Raw genomic sequence first — 11,059 nt, 5'->3', positions numbered from 1 at the left:
ACAATGTTTACCACCTCGACTGCTTTGCATGTCAGCTTTGTAATCAGAGGTAAGCAGATTTCACTCTGCAAAAAAGCAGTAAATCTCTCTTTGCTGGCTATGTATTTAATAGGCAGGCATTATTTTAGTACACTTTACTTAAAGCAACTTATCTCAGCATTTTTGTTTCCTGCAACCTTTCATTCAGGGCCAGAAACATATCACTGAGAAGGAGAAGGGTCTCAAGACCCTTCTACCCCAAAGAACTGCATCATAGAACAGGATGTGATAGGAAATGAACACTGAGATATATGAAAACATTATAGAAGACTTTCTCTTCTTATTCATTCTTTATAGTTTTTCTGTCTTTTAAAAAGTAAGTTTAAAATATGTTTACTTTTAGTACTACTTCTGTGAGCAAACAAATTTACACTGAGGAAAATACACAGGAATTTGTGGCAGGCAGTGTGTATTCATCTTATCTTTCATACTTACAGTTGCCCTATCTCTTGATTTCTTATCTTGAATTTTAACCTTGTTATATATGTACTTTTCAAGTTGCTTCAAATCTCTTTGGGAACGAGGTCGGATGCAATTATCAGCATCAGAGAGGCAGCATTGGACATTGGAAAGAGTATTGCACAGGGAATCTAGAAACCTAAATTCCAGTCTGGACTCTCCCTAACCAGCTGTGTGAGCATAAACCAACTATTTTAGTTCTCAGGACCTCAGTTTTCTCCTTTATAACATAAGGGAGCTGGATTAGTCAATTTCAGAGAACTCTCTCATCTCAAAGTATTATGACTTCCTTCCATTTTTCCAAAGTAAAAATAATAACTTTTAATTCTAGTGTGAGCTATATACTACCATACCTGTTTTATGTAAGAAATGCAGAGGCTGTTAGAATATTAAAATATACATATCATTAAAATACATTTCAAAAATTATTGCACTTGATGGATTTTAATGAAAATAAATTCAGCACAGGTGTGAAAACACCTGAACATGGAAAATATTCAGTAAGTATTAGTTTTGTCAAGTTCTCAGTTACTATAATTGGCTGTTTTACCGTTAAATGCAGTATCTTCTTACAAGGTGCTATAGAGTAGTAGAAAGGGTATGATGTTTACAGTGAGAACTGGATTCAGATTCCATCCCCACCATATGCTAGCTGTGCAGTCTTGCGTAAGTCACTTAATTTCTCTGAGTTTGGTTTGCACATCCTTAAAATGGAGACACTAACATCTATCCTGCAGATCTTGAAAATTAAATGAAAGAATTTATAAGTACCAGGAACACAATAGGTTCTCAAAATTTAGTTATTTTACCTTGATATTTATAATTTACTTTTACCATATAATATTTCACTAACTTGGTTTTTACATAAGATATCTCCTGCTAAATGTAGATGTTCAGAATCTGGCCTTGTATACCTCACAATGTATAATTTACCCAGGAAATAATTCAAGAAGTCATCTTGCAACATCTTGAGTCTTCCCAATAGATGTTTGGAATCAAAGTAGGTTGATTCAGTCTGTAGTGACACTTAGCCAAAAGTAAATTATCAAATGCACATATTTTTTATTGTAAGGATATGAATACAAAAACACAAATGTCCACACATCCTTACAGACTCATTAATATGCATGAGCCTCTATTTGTATATGTTTTAAAGGTATATTAGTAGTAAATTTAGAATATTTTTGTTTACTTACCACATTTCATCCACTAATAACATTTACTAACAATAGAGTTATCTTTGTGCAACAGTAACATTTACTGCTTTTCTACTTATAAACAATTACATACTTATAGTGAAAAATTTAGAAAATAGAAAGGGATAAAGAATAACATTGTCCCATGTGTCTCACTGTTCTAAAAGAAATTATTTTACTATTTTGTTATGTGGCTAGCCATACATTTTTCTATGCATATGTGGCAAATGATATATAGCATACACTTTATATTATAACCACATTTAAGCATCTTAAAGGAAAATAACAAGGAAGAATCCTAATGTTTGTTACTTGGGCATTTTCATTAATATAGTGTACATTTTTCCCTGCCTTTAAAAATTCTTTTAGGACATTTTAAGCTTTCTTGTGTTCAGTTTTATGGATAAAGCTTCATATATTATTAAATCAGTCTTCTGTCATCAGATGTGTAGGTTGTTTCTTCAAGTTTTTATAGCATCAGTATTATCAATCTAATGCGGACTTTATAAACAAATACTTAAATCTGTGTCAGGCTAAATTCACAGGAGCATAGTTAATTAGACAAACCATATAACAGTTTAAAGGCTTACATTATATATTGCCAAAATGCTCTCTGGAAGAGTTATACCAATTATTCTCACACCAGAAAAGAAAAAACAATGCATTCCCTCACATAAGTTCCAACACTGGGAATTATTATTTTAAAAGAAATCCTTGTCACCTTGAGGGATGAAAGATGGTATCCCATTATCATTTTTAATTAGCATTTATTTGATTACTAGTGACCCTTTGATATTTCTTCTCTTAGGGAACTGCCTGTGTATTCCTTTGGTCCATTTTTCTATTAGGGCAGGCTTACCTATTTTATCCATGTTCTACACAGAAAATTAAAACATCATTCAAGTGCTAAACCCAGCCTAAATTCTATTATGATGCAAAGTAATTGTAGGTTGTTAATGCTATTTACAAATCGTATATCAATTTTATTTCACCACTGAAATAAAAAGTTGCATTCACAATTACGTCTGTCTGCTCAGTGGAACTCAGTCAAGTAAGACAAACACTCCTAAATTTTGACTCTAACACTGTTAACATTCTTATTGCTGCAGAATACTGTTCTAGTATCATTATTAAAGTACCTAATATATTTCTGTGTGCGCTTCATTTATTACATGCCATAATGGGACTGAATATCTTTAGTGCTGGTTATGCACAATTAACACTTAGTTATTGTCTTGTCACTTCCATCTCTACAAGACAAACTTCTTTAATGCAAGAAGTCAGCTAATCTTCATCAGTCAAGCAAAGCAGACAAATTTTGTTACTCTGAATCCAGAAGTTTTCAATATAGGAGACTCTCCTTATCCTTTGGCGTCTGCTTGGGAAATCTCTACAATAAAGCCATCTGCCTCAGGAGCCTCTACTCATAGTAGCCAAATCATTGTCTTAGTATTGCACCTCTTCAAGTGACACACAAGGCCAATAGGTAATTTACAGTCACTTTTCCTTAAGCAAACTTTCTTGACCCCTGAAATTATGATTTTATAAATGCTTATGAATTTTATTTAGCAAGTCGTTTCATCTTAACTTTTAAATCACAATATCATTAAGATCTAAAGCATTTCTGAATGTTTAAAAAAGGTAGTAGTGGGCTTCCCTGGTGGCGTGGTGGTTGGGAGTCTGCCTGCTAATGCAGGGGACACGAGTTCGAGCCCTGGTCTGGGAGAATCCCACATGCCGCGGAGCAACTAGGCCCGTGAACCACAACTACTGAGCCTGCGCGTCTGGAGCCTATGCTCCGCAACAAGAGAGGCCGCGATAGTGGGAGGCCCGCGCACCGCGATGAAGAGTGGCCCCCGCTTGCCACAACTAGAGAAAGCCCTCACACAGAAACGAAGACCCGACACAGCAAAAATAAATAAAAATAAATTAATAAACTCCTACCCCCAACAACTTCTTTAAAAATAATAATAATAATAATAGTAACAATGAACTGTCAAGATGGGTGAATCTTCTCTGTCCTTTTTAAAAGGGTGTGGCTAAAAATGTGAATCCTGAATTAAAATCTAAAAGTTCATCTATTTTGAAAGGACCTGAAGAAGGTTATTTTGAATGTCTTGTATGATAACTTGAATATCATTCAGAATTGGCAAATTCTGAGTAATAGGTTAATTTCTTAAAGATGCTGAGTAATAGGTTAATTTCTTAAAGATGAGTAAGCCCCCCCCTTAGAAAATTCTAGGAAACTAAATGATGGTTTTAAAAGAGAAGGGAAAAAATTCTTGTTTGTAATGAAATTGCCTCAAATATGTAGAACTGTGTAACATTAAAGAAAAAAAGCACTGTGCTAGGCTCTGTGGAAACAGAGGTGAATAAAATCCAGTTTCTCTCTTAGGGGTATTTAGAGCTTAGGGAGAGACAAGACATCAAAGACTTACACAAGAGAAAAATATAATCGATGCTAAACAGATCTATACTGAGGGAAGAGAGGTCTGTCCTTCTTGAAGTCTTAAGAAAGCATCAAAGGGTTGATGTCCTGGGTGTTAAAGGACTCTCTGGGACTGATTAGGATATAGGAAGTGTGTCTGGTGGGGGGGTGGAGGAAGTGAGGAAGGCTGGGTGCAGTGAGGAAAGGATTTTCCAGACAGATGGAGCAGCAGGCAAGGCATGGAGGTGTGAAAGCATGTAATGTGTTCCGGAAATGAAAAGTGGTTCAGTGAGCTCAGAGATTAGAGAGGGAGTTTGGTAGGGACGTGGAGGAATATGGGATAGAGAGAGGAAATTGTAAAGGTAGGAAATCAGTGAGCTAAAGTCAACATGAGTCCAATTTTAAATTATTCATGAAAAGTATCTTTGTTCTTTAAGGCTATTCAGTTCTAGAATAAGTCTTTCTTAACCAACATTTGTGGCCCACTCACTTCAAGTGGTAGTACAGGTTATGGTGGTATTTCACAGGGTTCAAAAGAAATTTAACTCATGGTCATTTACCTCAGCACAGCTGCCCAGAGTGGGAAACCTGTTACACATTCATGAGAAAATTTGAAATGCCAAAGTAAATGATACACCAATAAATAAGTGCTTTGGTAAATATCAGAATGAGTTGACGGGGTCAGGGAATGCTGATGGAGGGAATGGAAACTAAAGAATTTTGATTGATTGATTGATTGAAGTATAGTTGCTGTACAATATTACATGTTACAGGGGTACAATATCCACAATTTTTAAAGGTTATACTCCATTTATAGTTATTATAAAATATTGGCTATGTTCCCTGTGTTGTACAGTATATCCGTATAACTTATTTTATACCTAATAGTTTGCACCTCTTACTCCCGTACTCCTATATTCCCTTAAAAAAAGAATTTTTAGAATTTAAGTAGATGGAAAAAAGGGAGAAATATCCCTGGCTAGGGAACAGTTAAGCAAAGGTGAGAAGATTATTATTAGCAAATAATAATGAGAGCAAATTTTTATACAGTGCCAATCACACACCAGACATTGTTCTGTTTTACATGTGCTAACTCATTTAATACTCAAAATAACCCAGAAGTAGGTACTATTATTAGCCTCATTGTACAGGTGAGGAAACTGAAGTATAGAAAATTTAAATAACTTGCCCAAGATTACACAGATAGAAAAGGATAGATTCAAAATTTGAACCCAGGCAGTCTGGATTTAATCTCTGGATTCAGAGCCAGTATGAGGACCCTGACCTGTTTCAAGATGAAGATTTTCTTTTCTGACAAAGTGGGTATAAATGGGAGTAGATATAGTGGAGTTAAAAAAAGGTAGATGCTAAATAATTGATAATAGGATTTGGGGTGTGGGTAGTGAAACTTGGTACAGAAAAGATTGTTGAGAATGCATTGTGTGATGACAACTGGGCTGTCATTGGGAAAAGACAGTAAATTTGTTCACAGGTGTACAATGAGTATATAACCTGCACTTCTCACTGAAAACAAAGTACAGTATCAAAATCATCTTTTAGTAACTGAGGATGCTAAATAGAACAGTAGAGACATTGGAAATATGGAATGGATCCCCTTTCTTTTTAAAGTGCTGTGGAAATGGAAATTAATTATAATTGGCAGTCACTAACCTTAGGAAAATAAGATGACTAAGTTAACATTTTCATTCTTAAAGAGGATGTCACAAATGAAAGCTTCCTAGCAGAGGCATTTGTTAACCCGCTCAAAACCACTCTAAGCCCCATATTTGATAGCGATGGTTTCTTAATTATTGTCTGTACTTTTCAAGTCTCTAAGACCGTATGAATTCAACTAGAGTTACTCCAAAATATCTGGAAATTAAATCTATGATTAATTCTAAAACATTTAGATTAGGTGGCTTAATAATCTGATTGAGCATCTTTTTATTCCTTAACATATTTTTTAATGATGGCAGAATTAATTGAACTGACTATATCACAAGCAATTAAGATTAATTATAATGAAGATTATCAATTTATTTTCAAGAATTTTAGCCTGACCTATTACTATATATACATACGCTATCCTCTGGCCATCACTATTTTTATAATATTTTTCTGAAATGCTAAATCTCATCAGGACCTGGTTATAGAACATTGGAAATTAGCCTTTCTTACAAAATCACAGTTATAGATCATTTTGTTAGGTGTCCGATATCTGCATTGCTATTCCTCTAATTTCTTCATGTTTATATATAGGACATTTTAAAGGAAGATATCAATCCTAATTGCAAAGCAATCATAATCTGTTCTTAACTATAGCTTTCAAAGCTGTTTTGTTTAAGTTATATGTGTGTGACATCCCTCACCTATGTTCTGTTTCATTTTGACCTTTAAGTATAAATTGATATGCACATAAACGGTACTTTATCCAGTTGATAACATATTAGTAACAATATATCTCAGGTAGGAATGTTTTAGATGAATTCCATTTATATTGCAAACATCTCATTGAGTAATAGGCTCTCTTTTGAAAAGCTATGTAAAGGAGTAGTAATAATACAAAAAACCTATATAACTTCATAGCCTCATGCTTTACCACCTCCAGGTAAAAGCATGGATTTTTTTAAAATTGCTTTCAGTCATTTATTTGTTTTTTTTTAATTGAAGTATAGTTGATTTACAATGTTGTGTTAATTTCTGCTGTACAGCAGAGTGATTCAGTTATACTATATTCTTTCTTATTTTTTTTCCATTATGGTTTATCACAGGATACTGAATATGGTTCCCTGTGCTATACAGTAGGAGCTTGTTGTTTATCCATTGTATATATAATAGTTTGCATCTGCTAATCCCAAACTCCCAATCCATCCCTCCCTCCCTCTCCCTCCTCCTTGGGAACCATAAGTCTGTTCTCTATGTCTGTGAATCTGTTTCTCTTTCGTAGATAAGTTCATTTGTGTCACATTTTAGATTCCACATGTAAGTGATATCATATGGTATTTGTCTTTCTCTTTTAGACGTACTTCCCTTAGTATGAAAATATTTCGGGACTTCCTTGGCAGTCAGTGGTTAAGACTCCATGCTTCCTCTGCTGGGGGCACGGGTTTGATCCCTGGTCAGGGAACTAAGATCCCACAGGCCATGTGGCATGGCCAAAATTAATTAATTAAAAAATTGACGCAAAAAAATCCATAATGAACAAAAAATTAAAATTTAAAAAAAAATCTCTACGTCCATCCATATTGCTGCAAATGGCATTATTCCATTCTTTTTGTGGCTGAGTAGTATTCCACTGTGTGTGTGTGTGTGTGTGTGTGTGTGTGTGTGTGCACCACATCTTCTTTATCCATTCATCTGTGAAAGCACAGTTAGGTTTCCATGTCTTGGCTATTGTGAATTGTAAAAGCATGGATCTTGAATCCAAAGAGACCAGGGTGCTTTTCCTTCCTCTACCATACACTTTCTAGCTATGGAACCTCGGGCAGGTTTTTAAAATTCTGGGAGGAAATGTTAGGTTTTTCATCTGAAAAAGACAATGTTAATATTTACTTTCTCAGTTGGATTTAAGGAATAAATGTGATCACTGTATATACATGCTTAGCCTTAGCACATGGTACGTTCTTTATAAAAGGTGATTATTTTAATTACCTACATTCCAAACATTGAGGGAAGGCTTTACATATTACATTTCTACTCTTTACTGCCAACTTACAGAACTTACTGATGTTAAAGATAAAAATCCTGAAGTTTCCTTTTCAATATCGTGAATGGAAGGTTGGAATTTGAACCCTATTCATTGCAAATGTCTCTGTGCCTTTCATAGACTTCTTATTTTAACATTCCTACCATCCAGTGATGTAGTTGTTTTATCTTACCTACAGAGAACTGACTCAGAGTATGAAATACACCCTATGTCTTGCATTGAGTAGGTGAGAGCCACAGGGCTCAGGACCAAATCCCCAGGCCCTTGGCTCAGTGCTTTTCTCACTATAATTACTCTGATTGTATTAATCTGCAAATAGAAGTTACCTAAATTTCAAGGTCCCTGAAGGTAAGGATGACATGACACAACGTGACAAAAAAACAAAACAAAACAAAACACATTTTTATTTGATAGCAAATAGAATTTGGAGACTTGTTAACAAATTAAAGCAAAATTTTAGACAGGATGGAGTTGAAAAAGTACTTCCAGTTTAGTCGGTTTTTAGGGGAAAAAAGATTCAATAACATCAGCTGGAACACGAGAGTATTTTATTAAAAGTATTTATTTTTGATGGATATTTTATTATTAGCTTATTAGTCAGTTCAAATTAATTTCAACATTAATATAAAGTGAAAAATTTGAACAGTAATCAACTATATTCTGCATGCTACTTTATATAATCTCACATAAAAGATAAGTATCTAATTTGGCTACTTACCCCTGCCCAACAAAAGAAATATTTCCTTTTATTCAACATATCTTAACGATCAGGATAATCTACAAAAAACTGGTTAATTCAAACACTACTTTTTAAGCACAATATTTCAAGTTTATAGTTTGCAACTAATAAAAAGAAGATATACTTAAAGTCCAAACTTGAATGTTCATTGTATCCAATAGCCTTGACCACAAACAACTGCAGGATTTCAAGATCAGGGCGTAGTCTGTACTTTCAGTCAGCATCATCAGCAGGCAGTAATCCTGGGGAAAAAAAGTAAATTACACAAATAAACAGACCAATCTTCCTTTAAGAGGAAAGCTAATTCTTTTCAATCTACTTTTTTTATTACACTATTTTCCCTTCTATCTACTTAGCTAGAATAAGGATAAGGATAAATTTCCAAAGCTACTCAGTTGGAAAATAAATAGGTTCGCTGTTTGTCTAGCATTCCAATCTTTGCAAATGTAAATCAGCCCAACTGCTCCTCATTTAAACCTTCAACTTCACAAAACATTAAAGGGTGGCTTTCATGACACAATTTAATCTATCCACTAAGATTTCTGCTTGAACATCATTTGAAATTGACTATCTGATAAAGAGAGACCACTATCAAAGGTCAGTAAGGTAAACTTATATAATTACAAGTAGTTTTACTGGGTCAACTCTACCAGACACTGATGTTTGAAGGTTAAATTGTTACAATTAAAAATATATACAAATCTCCCCAGAGTTACTTTATTGTTAAATGTACCAGAAAGAGCACAAGCATTTTTTCTGACCTTAATTGTGTCCAAAGTGTCACCACTGGGAAATTATACAAAAAGAGCACTTATTAAAAACATTACAATCTTGCACATTAAACAATGCTTTATAGAATAAAATACATAATTAGCTACTGGAAACTAGTTTATTTATCATATCAATATTAAGAAGTTCATCAGGTTACTCCCTTTGGTTTAATTGGAATTACTCTAAGAAATACATTTACTACTTCATAGTTGGTGAACTTGCCACAAACAAAGGAATATGGCCCAGCATCTGAGTCTGATGCTAAAATAACTTTCACTTCAGAACAATTACTTCCAAATTACAAGAATTTAATCACAGTTTAATAACAGAGTAAAAGGAAGCTTTAAGTGAGAAGCTCTAAAATGGGCTCTTCTCTAATCATTTGATTCATTTTAATGCCTTTTACTTTTTTTATAAAATGGATAAATGGGCAATGAAGAAAGCTTCCATAATCACTGCCGTGAAATATTATTATCATTGTTTTAATGAATGTAAATACAGATCAGTTCTTTTTTTCTTTCCAATATGGTAAAAAAAAAGAAAAAAATTACCTTTGATGCCCAAGGTATTTTCCTCAATGTTCTTATGAGTTTTATATATAAAAGTAGGATTTCAAATTTTGTGTGTAGCATTTCCTTAAATGACCAGAATGGTTTAATTTTGACAACAAGGCAACTTTCGAAGCCAAACTTTCAAACTCAGGGAATTACCATAAATTGAAATGATGATTAGGAAAAGAAATCTTCAAATCTATAGATCTGAGTGAAGTCATCTTAACCATTTTATTTTTGTAAATATTTTCAGATTTTGTGTTGGAGACAAATTTTTCCTAAAGAATAACATGATCCTTTGCCAGACGGACTACGAGGAAGGTTTAATGAAAGAAGGTTATGCACCCCAGGTTCGCTGATCTATCAACATCACCCCATTAAGAATACAAAGCACTCCATTCTTTTATCTTTTTTGCTCCACGTGTATATAAGAATTGACACAGGAACCAACTGAAATAGCGTAGATATAGGAAAGCAGGATGGTTATATGGAATAAAAGGCGGACTGCATCTGTATGTAGTGAAATTGCCCCAGTTCAGAGTTGAATGTTTATTATAAAAGAAAAAAGTTATGTACATATTGCTGGATTTTTTTGCTTGCTATTCGTTTTTTTGTGTCACTTGGCATGAGATGTTTATTTTGGACTATTGTATATAATGTATTGTAATATTTGAAGCACAAATGTAATACAGTTTTATTGTGTTACCATTTGTGTTCTGTTTGCTTCTTTGTATTGTTGCATTTAGTACAATCAGTGTTTAAACTTATGGTATATTTATGCTTTCTGTATCTACCAGCTATTTTAAATGAGCTGTAACTTTCTAGTAAAGAATTGAAGAGCAAATCTCACTAATGATACACATATAAAGCAAGTCTATCAACATTAAAAATACTGAAAAAGAAAGACACACAAAGCATTTTAGCAACATCCACTTATTGCCACAATGATTTAGAGTCTATCAGTGTTCTCATTATCACCCCCTATTTTCAGGGGGTTAAAGATCAGCTTTAAAAAAATGCATAAAAATTTCATCTTAAAGCACTTTCATTTTTTACCAACGTGAAAAGTGCCATTTTTAGAATAACTTTAAAGCTTAACAGTTATCCTTTTAATACCCTCTTTGTGTGTGTGCTCTTTACCTAGTAAATGGATTTGTTTTGTTTCCTTCA

General features: G+C 33.8%; 1 protein-coding gene across 1 annotated transcript in view; it reads left to right on the top strand.

The window, feature by feature from the left end:
• The window catches only part of LMO3 (LIM domain only 3), a 55,123-nt gene extending 44,875 nt beyond the window's left edge, over positions 1 to 10,248 (top strand). Inside the window, 2 exon segments of the mRNA XM_060113406.1 lie at positions 1 to 49; positions 10,143 to 10,248. The exon segment at positions 1 to 49 is cut by the window's left edge and continues 77 nt beyond it. Coding sequence (XP_059969389.1) covers positions 1 to 49; positions 10,143 to 10,248 — 155 coding nt within the window.
• The last annotated feature ends 811 nt before the right edge of the window (positions 10,249 to 11,059 follow it).

The sequence above is a fragment of the Mesoplodon densirostris genome, chromosome 11 (assembly GCF_025265405.1).
Source record: "Mesoplodon densirostris isolate mMesDen1 chromosome 11, mMesDen1 primary haplotype, whole genome shotgun sequence".
NCBI classification, from domain to species: domain Eukaryota; kingdom Metazoa; phylum Chordata; class Mammalia; order Artiodactyla; family Ziphiidae; genus Mesoplodon; species Mesoplodon densirostris.
Note: the sequence above shows the minus strand (reverse complement) of the source record. Positions and strands in the feature narration are given on the sequence as shown.